The sequence below is a fragment of the Haliotis cracherodii genome, unplaced genomic scaffold (genome assembly GCF_022045235.1).
Source record: "Haliotis cracherodii isolate W230 unplaced genomic scaffold, xgHalCrac1.p SCAF_19, whole genome shotgun sequence".
NCBI classification, from domain to species: domain Eukaryota; kingdom Metazoa; phylum Mollusca; class Gastropoda; order Lepetellida; family Haliotidae; genus Haliotis; species Haliotis cracherodii.
The window spans coordinates 16,336,371-16,351,998 of record NW_027266274.1 but is presented as its reverse complement, the minus strand read 5'-3'; the positions used below and the strand labels follow the sequence as shown (position 1 = coordinate 16,351,998).

The window sequence follows — 15,628 nt, the reverse complement described above, 5'->3', positions numbered from 1 at the left end:
CTACCACCACATGCATATGGGGAGTCACAGGCTACCACCACTACACATGATGAGCCACAGGGTACCAACACATACACAATGGGAGTCACAGGCTACCACCAGCTGCATATGGGAAATCACAGGCTACAACCACATGCACATGGGAAGTCACGGGCTACTAAAACATACCCATGGGGAGTCACTGTCTTCTACCACAGGCATATGGTGACTCACAGGCTACCACCACATACCCATGGGGAGTCACAGTCTACTACCATATACCCAGCAAACAATTCTACGTTGTGACAACGTTGTGACAACGTTGACTTTTCGTTGCTACAACGTTGTGATGTAACGTTGTCACAACGTCAATCTGTAGACTCCCAGAATGGTTGCTACAACGTTGTGCGTATACCAAAATACAACCAAATCAAGACGTTGTCACAACATCCATTTTTTACGTTGCTACAACGTTGTGATGTAACGTTGTCACAACGTCAATCTGTAGACTCCCAGAATGGTTGCTACAACGTTGTGCGTATACCAAAATACAACCAAATCAAGACGTTGTCACAACATCCATTTTTTACGTTGCTACAACGTTCATCCCAAACGTCGCGACAACGTAGGTATCGCATACATATGGCGACACTACAGACTTTGCAGCACGTTGTTGCAATGTCCGTGTCTTATTCCTCAATACCTCCCAGGCAGCCTGAAATGTTTGTACCAATCTAGTTAAGACATCAGGTACCAAGCAATACATTCTGCAAACTGAATTAATTCACTTTAACCATATCCGTGAAACAGCAAGTCAATGAAATGCACTCTCTTTTGGCAGAGTTTGAAATACGGCCAAGATAAAAATCTAAATGTTTTAAATTACATGATTGTACAATTTGGTTATATATTTATTTTCCCAAACAGTTTTCAAGGCTATGTGCAAATTGTTCACAAATGTTTCAACACAATTAAAAGATATTTGATTTCCCCACGAATTTGCAAATTAAAAAACCATCAAACAATAAGCCCTGCACAAATTGAAACATTTAAATTTTCTTGGCCTTACCCCATACATTCAGCATTTAGAGCAACACTGTGACAAACAGAATAGTCTATGCATCTGATGTCCTAAGATCCATTTCCCAGCAACGAAATGACAATAGATATCTGGTTGAGGTGACCTTTATTTATTTATTAAATGACAAGTCAGAACTTGGGATGAGTGGCTGAGGAGCCTTTTCAGTCCTCAAATGAAAAGTCACAGGGATGATCTTCAACTGTATCCATAGTCTCTCCTTAAGCCTTGGTAACTGAATAAAAAATGACACAAATGTTATAAAATGGCAAGGCAAGGGACATATTTCTGACATAACAAAATAATGGTTGCATTCCCCAAATAATATTTTGATGTCTGATGTCAGTCTTTAAACAGTTAAAAACTGCTGAAAGTGCGAAGGCGCTGACAGTAATAACATGATGCTCTTGGATCATACATAAGCAGAAAAGCTTTTAGCACTGAATCATTGGTGTAACTTTATACCCCCGCCCTTTAGATTTTTGGTATAATTAAATAAGAATCATCTAAATTTTAATTCTTGAAGATGTTTGTATATATTATTGCATCATACATACCTTTCTGTCAGTGATGTACTTTAAACAAATATGCTCCCACAATACTGTTTTCTCCACCTAAAAGAAAAACAGAAACCACAAAGTATCACATTTTTAAATAAACCAGTACTGTATAGATAAATCACATTTACTTAGAGTATGATGTAACTAGTGGTAGTATTGGCAAATAGTTTTATCAGTCAACAGATCAACTGTAGTTTTTCAAACGCAGTAACTTTACCTCTCTGCTGTACATCACAAACTAGTGATTCAAGTGAATATGTTGGCCAAGTTTCTAAAACCTTATTTGAAAAATATATACATAAATGAAAAATATATATTGCCAAATAAAATAAATAGTTCCCATATTTGAAGCATGAATGTTGAATATGAATTATGAATAGAAGTGTTAACACTTTGGGGTATTTATCCTAATTAAAATTGTGATTATTTTTTTAATACTAACCTTAATATTTTCCATATTAATATGCCAGGATAATTATATAGAATCTATGTTGTAATATTTACAAAGATAGATCTAGAAAACATGGGAAAATTAACAAAATGCAATAGCTTATACAATACCAGACGAAGTTGAAACAGCTCAGTAAATATTTATTTAAATATATTTGTTACTACGTCTATTAACATAATACAGTTCAATATCGTTATATATAATTCTGTAGACCTAGTATGGTAGCCTATACGTGGCAACATATGGAGATCGAAAACCGAACCAATAGGGTTGCTATCAATTCCATTGTATTTTTCATTGGTGCACATTGGCTACACCTATCTCACCTTAATAATCAACAAACGATGACCAACTCACTGACAATATATGGTGATATTTAACTTTTAACTATCGACTAGCTTATCATCACCAATATGACAATACCGCAAACACCCCGTTATAGCGCGCGACGAGAGACTCGTTTTACTATTGCTCGTTTTCATTAGAAGGGAGTCGGACATATATCCAGTTATCGGAAAATGATGAATTGATTCTTTTTTTGCAAATAATAAAATTACACCATGATAAGAGCCTTGCTAAAATAAAATGTATAGTCAGCACCAACAACCTGATGGTCCACATTTAGGCTACTTCAGTCTGTGCTAATTAGGCCTTTTCGGAAACAACAAGTATGTTTCTATCTCTTCCCGAAAATACAACTTTTCATAACATCATTGAGCGCATTAAGACTAAGGCTATAACTAGTAGCCTACAGAGAGTCGATCTGAAAATACTTCCATTGTTTTGATTCCCTCTCTTCGCTGTATAAGAGAAATCTACTAAACCTTTCCCATGTCCTGAATGAGCCACATTGTTTCACAAAAATCAAAGTCCGAGGGATTAGTACAAGTAAACTTTGAAAAGTAATGATTTCCGAAATAACACGGAAGAAATGGCGATAACTGTCAGTGGTCAGTAGGCGATGCATAAGTTAGGCCTATTTACAGACCTACACGTTTACGATCAAAACCCGAACATAATATGACGGCCACAAAACGCCGCCAGACTGAATTCTGGTCAAACATATCTACTGCTTGCCCTTGGTAATTACCCTTGGTATCCATAAAATACATATGGGAAAATGTCTTGGGCCTCCTTCGCCTCTATATACATTATGTTCTGTGTATCAAATATTAATATCGTCACTGACGCTCAGTGAAAGTGACCGGCAAACTTCATTCTAAACCCTGCCACTGCTGAATAATACGATACATTTAATCATTTGACGATCTGCCTGTACAGAAACATATCAACAAGCGGAGGCTGCTTCTCAAAAATTAACTTACCTCATCCGAATTCACAGATCATCTGTCCAGTTCCAGTTGCTGCACAATCTCTTGGTTGTAGACTTCTTAGTGAGCTTGAACTAAGATGGCTGGTGACAACAAATCTTCCGCGACAATGTGACGTCATTCTGACGTCACTTCACGAGGCAACAGGCTGAACTTTTCCGCAGTCGCTCTCACGCCGCAAAAAATGGGCGCAATTGTTTTTAACTGTAATATTGCTTGTGACAACATTTAGTAGACAGATAACTTCGTTATAGATATATATCTTTAAAAAAATAAAACTAAGAGATGGTAGGTCTACAAGTGGTTTCCTAAACATCATTTACAAAAAGTGTTGTAATGTCCAAAGCACAACGTTATCACAACGTTAATTTGCAACGTTGTTGTTACGTTGTGGAATAACGTTGTCATAGAGATACGCAATTACGTTCTGGAAATTTTAGTATTAAGAGATGAAAATTTAAATGCCGAATATATAGAAAGGTAATGCATTACTGCCTTGGTATTCTGACAAATTCATGTTGATTTTGATAAAGCAGTTTTATTCCTTTATGACTATCGAGAAGCAAACTCTATAACGTTTCACCGACGTTTCAGAAACGTAGCTACAAAACGTTGTGTGATGTCCAATGCACAACGTTTTCACAACGTGAATGTGCAACGTTGTTATAACGTTGTGAAATAACGTTGCACGTTGACGTTATAACAACGTTGTGACAACGTAATATCACGACGTTACCAATCCACAACCTTTCCACAACGTTGTGACAACGTCGTGTGTTAGCTGGGTACACAAGGGGATTCACGGACTACCACCCCATAAATATGGGGAATTACAGGCTTCCACCATATACACATGAGGAGTCACGGGCATACCCCCACATAGACATGGGGAGTCAAAGGTTACTACCACATACACGTGGGGAGTCACAGGCTACCATCGCATACATATTGGGAATCACAGGCTACCACCACATACATATGGGTAGTCACGGGCTACCACCATATACACATGGGGAGTCATGGGCTCTCACCACTAACACATGGGGAGTCACAGGCTACAATCACATACATATTGGGAATCACAGGCTACCACCACATACACATGGGCAGTCATGGGCTACCACCACTAACACATGGGGAGTCCCAGGCTACCATCATAAACACATGTGGAGTCACAGGCTCCGACTACATGCATATGGGGAATCATAGGCTACCACCACATACATATGGGAAGTCACGGGCTCCCACCACATACACATGGGTAGTAACAGGCTACTACCACATACACATGGGGAGACAGAGGCAACCACCACATACGCATGGTGAGTCACGAGCTACCACCACATACTTAGAGGGAGTCACAGGCTATCACCACATGCATATGGGGAGTCACAGGCTTCCACCACTACACATGATGAGCCACAGGGTACCAACACATACACAATGGGAGTCACAGGCTACCACCAGCTGCATATGGGAAATCACAGGCTACCACCACATGCATACGGGGAGTTACAGGCTACCACTACATGCATATGGGGAGTCACAGGCTACCACCACATGCATATGGGGAGTCACAGGCTACCACTACATACATATGGGGAGTCACAGGCCGCCACTGCATGCACACGATGTGTTCAAGTCACTGGATGATTGTGTAACAACATGGGCCACCAACATCAGGACACTACTCTTCCCCTATGGACGTGCTTTTGCATGGTTAATTTAAGGGAACGATGAAAGCAAACCCGTTTAGGTAAACAAAGATTGATTGACCGTGTCTACCAAAATTGACATTTATCACTTTGAATACATTTAAATGTCGATACTGCTCACAGTTCAGGTCTTTTCTTAATGTTGAGAGCTGCTTATCATGTGAAGTTCCCCTGTATAATAAATGAATTTTGTCAAGATTCAGCTGTAACAAAAGCAGACCAGCATCTAAATGTGGAGGACACTGGAACACCTCACTGGAAGAAAGACTATGTCCGTACTGCCATGCTGAGAACGTAAACACTCCCACAGTTTTTTTTATATCTTATGTCCACTGATTGCACAAGAACTTTTTTAATGTACAGACTTCTTTCTATCAAAAGTTTCAAAAATCCTTCGGTCTAATAACGTTTACTGTACAGGTAATCTAGATGTTCTCGGATATGAATACGGCTTTTCCAGCATGAAATGTATCCTGTATACACGAGGCCTTGAACATCGAGTAAATTGTTTTTGTTGTTTTGTTTTTTAACAAAACAGGATATCGGTTGTGGTGTGTATGCACATAACAAGTTATAACAATGTAATCACACGCAAAAAGAGTCGTGCGTTTTATCGAATATTGCTTTCTTTAATGATTATATTTGATTAGTTTTTGCTTTATTCTGTCTAGCTTAGGTAAGGTAACTTATCACTTAACTCCCTTTAGTCGGAAAACCCCGGTTTCTGGACGCTTATTCCGGATTAATCAGGTTTCATTATATATTGTCTAAAACCTCTCAGAGTTAGGTCTTGTCACAAGATTTGCAGTCTTCACGTGGTGTATTTAACGTACTAGTAAACTTTAAATCAAATGAACGCACTTGACATTTAAGCTTAACTCTGTTGGTAATAGTTTTCTGACAAGTCCATGTTTAGTTGAATGGAAAGTACTGTATTTCTACGTATTAAACAATTGTTCATAGCATGAGATATATATTTAGTGTAGTTTGCCTTACAGATCCGAACATGCTGTCAGTTGTTCAGTTTCAGTTTTATTCAAACCCTGAATGTCTAGAATGTTTACTGCCATGATGGGACGGAGACGGTGTCCACATACAGGCAATCACACCAGTTGACCCGGCGATCAAGTGGTCGGAATAGGCTACTACACTTATGTACTGTTTATTCAGTATGCAAGGGGTGTAATCACATGGAAGCCAAAAACAGTGTATGCATGTCAAACAGGGTTTGAATTGAAACCGATAGTCTTCATATTATTTTAAACATGCCTTCTTAATGTCTGTATTATGAATGTAGTCTTGGTAGTGATGTGTTGTTGAGTGCATGTAACCCTGATAGTGTTGTTTTTGTGAAACATTTACTTTTGACCAAACGCTCGAGGATCGATCGACACGTCGTTACACGGCAGTTTATAATTCGTTTCCATTCCACGTCAGACACACGAGTTAAGGGAATCTCTTTTAGTTAATTGCGAAGCAATTCTCATCAGACATCAGAACGACAGGTGGACCTTGTATAAGTTAAAACAGTTTTCTTTTAATGTATAGTCGGTATTGCTGCAGGAAATAGTTTCTGTTTAGATGGTGTTTTCTGCCTTTATGTTGTTTGTTGTATTGAATACAAAATGTCCAGCAGCATCACGGTTGTTTGTTCCTTTTTCGCGTGTGTGTTTGTTGTTTATCTCCTCACTCGGCAATATACCAGCTATATGATAGCGGCCTGTAGGATATAACTAGGAGCGTGTTTGTTGTTTATCTCCTCACTCCGCAATATACCGGCTATATGATGGCGGCCTGTAGGTGTGTGTTTGTTGTTTATCTCCTCACTCCGCAATATACCGGCTGTATGATAGCGGCCTGTAGGAGTGTGTTTGTTGTTTATCTCCTCACTCAGGAATATACCGGCTGTATGATAGCGGCCTGTAGGAGTGTGTTTGTTGTTTATCTCCTCACTCAGCAATATGCCGGCTATATCATAGCAGCCTGTAAGTGTGTGTTTGTTATTTATCTCCTTACTCAGCAACATACAGGCTATATAATAGCGGCCTGTAGGAGTGTGTTTGTTGTTTATCTCCTCACTCAGCAATTTGCCGACTGTATGATTGCGGCCTGAAGGAGTGTGTTTGTAATTTATCTCCTCACTCAGCAATATACCGGGTATATGAGAGAGACCTGTAGGAGTGTGTTTGCTGTGTAACTCTTCACTCAACAATATACCGGCTATATCAAAGCGGCCTGAAGGAGTGTGTTTGTTGTTTATCTCCTTACTCAGCAATATATCGGCTATATAATAGCGGCCTGTAGAAGTGTGTTTACTGTTAAACTCCTTACTCAGCAATATACCGGCTATATGATAGCGGCCTGTAGGAGTGTGTTTGTTGTTTATCTCCTCACTCGGCAATATACCGGCTATATGAAGGCGGCCTGTAGGAGTGTGTTTGTAGTTTATCTCCTCACCCAGCAATATACCGGCTATATGATGGCGGCCTGTAGGAGTGTGTTTGTAGTTTATCTCCTCACACAGCAATATACCGGCTATATGATGGCGGCCTGTAGGAGTGTGTTTGCTGTTTATCTCCTTACCCAGCAATATACCGGCTATATGATGGCGGCCTGTAGGAGTGTGTTTGTTGTTTATCTTCTCACGCAGCAAAATACAGGTTATATAATAGCGGCACGTAGAAGTGTGTTTACTGTTAAACTCCTTACTCAGCAATATACCGGCTATATTATAGCGGCCTGTAGGAGTGTGTTTGTTGTTTATCTCCTCACTCGGCAATATACCGGCTATATGATGGCGGCCTGTAGGAGTGTGTTTGTAGTTTATCTCCTTACCCAGCAATATACCGGCTATATGATAGCGGCCTGTAGGAGTGTGTTTGCTGTTTATCTCCTCACTCAGCAATATACCGGCTATATGATGGCGGCCTGTAGGAGTGTGTTTGTTGTTTATCTCCTCACTCAGCAACATACAGGCTATATAATAGCGGCCTGTAGAAGTGTGTTTACTGTTAAACTCCTTACTCAGCAATATACCGGCTATATTATAGCGGCCTGTAGGAATGTGTTTGTTGTTTATCTCCTCACTCAGCGATTTGCCGACTATATGATAGCGGCCTGTAGGAGTGTGTTTGTTGTTTTTCTACTCACTCAGCAATATACCGGGTATATGAGAGAATCCTGTAAGAGTGTGTTTGCTGTGTAACTATTCACTCAACAATATACCGGCTATATGATAGCCGCCTCTTCTGAGTACAATCACTGTGTATCACAAAACAAAACTGACACTAGCTCTGTGTGTCACGAACTGTTTCGTGATTTGTAGAAATCAGTTACAGAGCTGACTGTTATAGACAGATGTTACGTCAATCATAATATATCATAATACTCACTCACACACCTCACATGAACCAGGAGCTCCACGCTGGGAACCTGTAGTTGAATGTGTCGTTAAGCAACAAAGAACCTCCTCTCACATGCCTTTGGAGTGCAACATTGTGCTCGCTTGTAAACATATCCAGTGAATCTGAGACCTAATCTAAAAACCATAAAATCAGTCTAAATTACACCCGTTAAGTAGATTCAACAAAACCAGACATCAAGCTCCTTTTGTTGGTTCACGAAGGAGTCTTTCAATATTTAAAAGTGTTTGATTCACAAATGGTTTAAGTCACTGTTCTCATCAACGACCACTTTCCTTGGTACACTGGATGACATTAGACTGAAATATTGATGAGTCCAGAAATGTTTCCACAACCACTCTGGTTACGGTTGTCTGATCACTGGCTGCAACTGATCAGTTCACACTCTCGTGCCAATACCTTGCCAAATCTGACAGTTAATGTATTGTTGATCATGGTTGTTATTATGTGCAGCCTTAATATTATTATGCATTCTTTTGTCGTTCCTTTCTGTGCCGATATGGCGTTCCTCTCTTTAAATGTGGCGTTCCGCTATATGAGAGCTGTGGCGTTCTTCTCTGTGACAATGTTGCATTCCTCTATGTGACAATGTGGCGTTTTCTCTGTGACAATGTGACGTTCCTCTCTCTGTACATGAGGCGTTCTTCTCTGAGAAAATATGGCGTTTCTCTCTGTGACAAAGTGGTGTTCCACTAACTGCAACTGTGGCGTTCCTCTCTGTGACAATGTTGCGTTCCTCTGTGTCAATTTCTCGTTCCTCTCTGTGACAATGTGCATCTCTCTGTAAAAGTGGCGTTTTTTTCTCTCTCTTCAATGTGGCTTTCATCTCTGTGATAATGTAGTAACTTTTTACGTTAACAAACAAGAGTAACAGAATGTGCAAAAGGTGTTTTAGGTTTAGAAAATGATATAAGTTTCAATGCTCATGTAACTAACTACATGAGCAAAGTCTTCTCGTAAACATAACACGTCAATACAGGAAAATACCAAGTCCTGATCACCCGCTGGTAAATATAACACGTCAGTACAGAAGAATACCCATTCTTGATTATCCGCTGGTAAATTATAACACGTCAATGCAGAAGAAAAAACAGTCCTGATCATCCGCTTCAAATATAACACGCCAGTACAGAAGAATACCCAGTCTTGATTATCCGCTGGTAAATTATAACACTTCAATACGGGAGAATACCCATTCTTGATTATCCGCTGGTAAATTATAACACGTCAATACGGGAGAATACCCATTCTTGATTATCCGCTGGTAAATTATAACACGTCAATGCAGAAGAAAAACCAGTCCTGATCATCCGCTTCAAATATAGCACGTCAATGCTGGAGAATAACCGATCTTGATCATCCGCTGGTAAATATGGCACATCAAAGCAGGAGAATAACCAGTCTTGAACATCTGACCTTGACGCTCTTCGCCGGTTCGCAACACAAGAAAGTGATGTAACAGGTGATACAAAATGACTTTTTGATATGGCTGTGCGTGGTCATTGTTTTCACTGCCATCATGAATCAGGAACAAGAACTTAATCACGATGGTTATTTTAAGGCTGCCTTGATGTTTACGAAAGTTTATGAATGGATCAACTTGACAGGTAGACCCAATAACTTGATCGTGGATAGGGTTGCTAATGGTGTTCCTCTTCCAAACCGTTGTTTTGCCGAAACAGATGTCTTGCTTATTGGCACCTAAATACAGCTGTTAAAACAAGGTACTATCGAACCTGTCCTTTGTAAACCATGGTCTGTGTCACCTTTGTCTTCTGAGCCACAAGCTCGATATTCAGCTACATGTACGTTATCTATGGGTTTGGGACAACATTGTCGCTGACAAAAAAAATATTTACGAGTTGGTTCAGAAAATATCAAGATCTGTTGATCACGTCGCCATTACGAATTACAAGAAAGTGTATTCCATATTTAGGTACTGGACCGGAGGAAATATTTACTTGGAGAGTATCTTGAAAGTGTGGCTGCCTGCAGAAGGGTGGTCAGACCGGGTTGCTGCACACTAACCTTACTGTTGGGAAAATTCTACACTCGGTACCGACAATAAGCGGTTATAGCAACCTGAGCGATTTTGTTGTGAACGAAACGTCTGTTTTCCGCCCACCAGTCCACAGCCAATTGGAGAGTGTCTTTGCCAAGTAGCAGAATCCTCAACTAAGCTTGAATCTGTGATGAAGAACACTTCTGCGCTGCGATTACTTAGCTTTATCTGCTAAATGACGAAATTACAGGCTATGTCTTGATTTGTTAACCAAGTTACCAAGTAATACTAGTCTTGATACAGAGCTTTTGAGACTTAAGCGTAGTGCATTACTGGAGATTATCCCCTCTGATATAGCCCCTAATTGCATGTGCAACATTCTTCTGTTTCAGGAAATTTCACTTAGTTTCACTTCATTTCAATTATGTGAGTTTTGAGAGTTACTTTCGCTTTAATGTGATGTCAAAAAGAAAATGTACTTCTAAAAATATTAGCGTTTAGGCGTGAATTCTGGTTCCTTATCGTTTGGTTTGTTTGATATGACAACGCTTCATGGTGTCATAAGATAGTTTCTTTGTTTGTTTTTGTAACGCCGCATTCAGCAATATTACAGCTGTAAAGGCGGTCTGTAAAAAATCGAGTTTGGACCGGACAACCCAGTGATTGACATCATGAGCAACGACACACGCAATTGGGATACGATGACATGAATTAACTAAATCAACGAGCCTGACCATCCCTGACCGTTAGTCGCCTCTTTCGACAAGCACAGTCGCCTTTTATGGCAAGCATGGGTTGCTAAAGACCCATTCCATCCCTGATCTTCACGTGTTGGTGTCATTAGTACATGTTTTTTCTCTAACTCAAAGTTTCGACTAGTTATATAGAAAAAAAACAGCTATCATGGACAGTGTGTATTAGTATTTGTTTGTTTGTTGTTTAACGCTGCACTCAGCAATTTTCCAGCTTTATGACGGCGGTCTGTAAATAATCGACTGTGAACCAGACATCATGAGCACCGATCGGTTACGGTGACATGCAACAATCAAATCAAGTTTAAATTATAGACACCTCTTACCATAAGCATTGGTTGTTGAAGACCAGTTCTAACACGGATCTTCAAAAGAGACACGAGCTGCTACATTCCCTAAATCTCCTTAACGACCCGTCGTTCCTCCCCGCGACGGAACTACAACCAGCGCTATCATGTAATAGACAGCAGATGAAGCCTAGACATTATTTAAGCCTCATATTTGGCATGCCTACTGTCACCACACCAATATCTACGACACTGTTTTCAGTGTTTGAGGTATTCCTTTGTATGGTGAGTGTGTGGCTAAGTATGTACATGCTATGACACACCATACAAATTAAATTAAAAGAAATATGACGCGTATGTATATCTTTATTCAAGACAAGAAACTACACGATTAATCGAGAATGTGTTTCCCCTCAGAATCCAGTTCAGCATCAATCAAGTATGAAAACAACGCACGTCGTAATCCCATCAATCTGATACAAAGACTGCTGAGGATACCTCACATTTCCTTTAGCACTGTCCTGAGTAATACTCAAGGTTTTGGATTCGGGTGATGTCAGATTCAAAGTTCCCAGGTGCATGCAGAAACTCTTCTATTGCTTCAACGCCAGAAGGATTCACTGGGGCAAAGTACATGAGCTGAATTGAAAAAATGGTCAAGAATTAATTTTCACAGAAAAACAACATTTAACTTCAAGTAAAGACTGTTATATTCAAGTATTGAGTTTTGAGTAAGTGATTTTGATTGTACGCCGCTTTTGGCAATATTCTAGCAGAATCATGGCAGGGAACACCAGAAATGGGCTTCACATGTTGTACCCATGTCTGGAATCGAACCCGGGTGTTCGGTGCGACGAGTAAACGTTTTAACCACTAGCCCCTTTCAAGTATTGAAGTCTCACATGCGTCCTTGATGTAAAACAATCAGGACGACACATCGTCAATTCGTCCCTAAAACACAACTGAATGCTCCCTTCAAATATGTAATTAGGTGCAAATGTGGGAACAGTCGATTTTTCTTTGTTGTGTAAAGCTATTATTACAGTTGTATTTATAAAGTTTGTACATTAAAGTGGAAGAAGAGGTATGTACATAGTAAGTAATACAATAACGAAACGAACGGTGTGATGAGGTTTACCTGGACAGGGAAGTCTGCTTGAGTTCTGAAACACACGCCCTTCTGACCGGATTTGAGAATGTCTATATCCTTCTCGAATGTCCATTTTATCTTGTTGTTGTACTCAAGTGTGGATAAATCTGAAAAGTTTATGATCAATACAACATATATCAGTTGATGGTTCAATGATCTCTCGAAAAAAATAACTGTATTGAATTTGATGGGATCGTCAGTGCAGCAAACAAGGAGTTGAGATCCTGAAGTGTCACAGGTAACAGCTGTCATGATCTGATGCACATTTATGTAATGTCCCTTCAGTTTATTGACTCTTTTGGCTCGGTTGGTGTGTGTGAGATTTACACAAACTAGTTTTACACCCTTTAGAGAAAAAGACAGACACACCTTTCACAGGGAATGTCTTCGTGTCAATGATGAGGTCCTCGTCCCCGAAAGATGTTGCCCACATGTCCTTGGGGATGTTGACGCCAAGCTCCTGAGCGTAGTCACTGCAGTGGTAGAGCGCCTCCACACTGAACACATATCCCTGGCCTGATAGATAGCCTGTCAACTGGGGCCAACTGCAGGCTTCCTCAACATCAATAACTGAAATGGGTTTTTTTAATTGCAAGCTAATCAATGAAAGCCACATCAGCATAAACTGCATGTAGAACTCGTATAAACAAACCCCCCCATGCCCCCCCCCCCCCCCCCCCCCCAACCACACTAAACCAGCGTTAGCAGTTAGCATCGTGCCCTTACTGATAATCGATATGTCAGATATACATAAATATAGTATATGCATAACAACAGGTGTTCGTCGTTCATGGCATAACCTCCAAACATTAAAATTCTCTTATATCGTCTACCTTAAAACCTCTCCAATACCATTTGAAGTAAAATATATAACAGTGATGTCTGAAATTAACATTTCTTTGAAACTATTTAAAGCCAACTATAAATTTCTGAATTACGAATTTTGTGAGGTCCCTTTCAGCATCACTATCATCTAAACCCCCCAAAATGTCATAAACTGCCTCTGGAACAATGGTCCCACGTGCAAACCATAGAAAACTGAGTGTTTGTCAGCTGACTTACCAAGAACTACCTTTGGGTTCCCGAGCTCCTGTCAAACCAATAATAATATTTATTCAGTCTGATATTGAACGAATCATGAATGTAATAACATCCTCATATACTAGTTTTCTTAATCAGAAATAAATGTGTACATAATAGCGACAACATAACATATCTGCTAATAGACACAGCAAGAATCCTCCTTTTCATGTCAGAATCATGTTAAATAATGTGGATGTTAGCATGTAGATAGTAGACTCATATTATCAAACAGTCCTGGTACTGTATTTCAGCCATACATAAATACTCTGTCGTTATGTCAAGGTATTCTTTTCAAATTGTATAAATGCTTCTTGGAGGAACTAGCGAAATAAAAGCGCCAAAAAACATTGTTATATTAATAAGAAATCTCTGCCAAAAACAGAGTCGATGGTACTACAAACCTTGAAGGAAAATAGAACATCGACGTTAGTTAGACCTTTCACTGTCTCCTTAATCGACAGTATGTCCGCCGTCTCGTCCCTACCCTTCACAGGGGGCAAGGAGATGTCCACCCTGTACAGCAGAGCGTCTTTATCGCACTTTGTGCCGAGCACCGACAGGGTGAGGAGACCAAAGACGAACAAGAGCATCGTGGTAAAATCGGCACTTCCCAACGAGAAATGGAGGATTCTGATTCTGGATTCTGCAATAAAGCACTGGCACGTGGAATGTGTTGTCAGCCATCAAAGAAAGTAAATGCACGGACCTCGCAGATTTTTTATAGTAAGTAACCGCATTTGTAAAAAATGCACCGACTCACAACAGTGATAATCTTAAACTCTTTTTGAAATGACATGGCTTAGAAATGGTTAAACAATCTAGTCCATGATACATACTTATCAGTCAACTATAAGTTAACAAACAATCATGCAAAAAGATAGCAAAAGATGACCCTGGGTCTGGTCGTCTGATGGATGCCACGTCTGAGTCTCAAGTGGTGGTTCACTACTGCAGGGTTATAGCTGACCGACGTGTTTCAGTCCAGTATATATATGTATCTCTCACACTATTGGGATCTGTTTCGGGTCATTTTAGTCCAAAATGGGTACCAAGAGGGTACCCAGAATGTCGACAGGAGCTCAGAAACTGCCCAGACTCTACATATCCAGGGACCGTTTGACCAGTTATTGGCAGAGTCCATTCTCTTGATGCGAATTGTGACCAAAAATGGGACCATTTGATAAAGTCCACATTTCAGATCAGACAGTGGCCAAATATGTACACACGGTGTCGTCAGTTGTCAAAGTCATGCCTTTTGTTTTTCTGGGTATTATCTTCACGATTATATGTGAAGGGGTCAATGGACATCACTATGCCACAGAACTACGTTGGGATAGAAGTTGAGGAAAGCTCCTTTCAGGCATACGAGCGCCTCAGTAGAATGTGCCTGTACACGCTCAAGGCATTGCAATGGCTGCAGCTGCAGAGTGGTACACACTCCAGGCATTGCAATGGCTGCAGCTGCAGAGTGGTACACACTCCAGGCATTGAATGGCTGCAGCTGCAGAGTGGTACACACTCCAGGCATTGAATGGCTACAGCTGCAGAGTGGCATGATCTGCTTGACAGAGTCATAACCAGCAATGACGAAGCAATTGTAACCATCGCTGCAGTTGAGACAAAGAGATGAAGATATTTACTGGATAACAAAGCTGGAACATCGCTGGACCAATTGTATTCAAGCAAATAATAATGTGAGTGTAATTTCGATTCTTAACTCAATAGAGCATATGAACAAATTTAAATCACTCCAGTTCTCACAAAGTTCATATTCGTCCAATGTTACCACATCTGGTTTGTATTTTGTAAAATGAATAT

The 15,628-nt window shown here is 40.1% G+C and overlaps 1 protein-coding gene and 1 long non-coding RNA gene across 2 annotated transcripts; both read right to left on the bottom strand.

Moving 5' to 3' along the window:
- Positions 1-1,195: 1,195 nt before the first annotated feature.
- On the bottom strand, positions 1,196-3,585 carry LOC139467153 (uncharacterized). Its single transcript, XR_011653640.1, has 3 exons — positions 3,394-3,585; positions 1,615-1,671; positions 1,196-1,292 (listed from the first exon to the last, which is right to left on the bottom strand). It is a non-coding gene; the product is annotated as an uncharacterized lncRNA (long non-coding RNA).
- An 8,502-nt stretch (positions 3,586-12,087) lies between these two features.
- On the bottom strand, positions 12,088-14,400 carry LOC139467152 (uncharacterized). Its single transcript, XM_071248876.1, has 5 exons — positions 14,212-14,400; positions 13,790-13,817; positions 13,097-13,297; positions 12,716-12,834; positions 12,088-12,216 (listed from the first exon to the last, which is right to left on the bottom strand). Exons 1-5 carry the CDS (start codon positions 14,398-14,400, stop codon positions 12,088-12,090), a joined length of 666 nt encoding a protein of 221 aa, XP_071104977.1.
- Between the last annotated feature and the right edge of the window lie 1,228 nt (positions 14,401-15,628).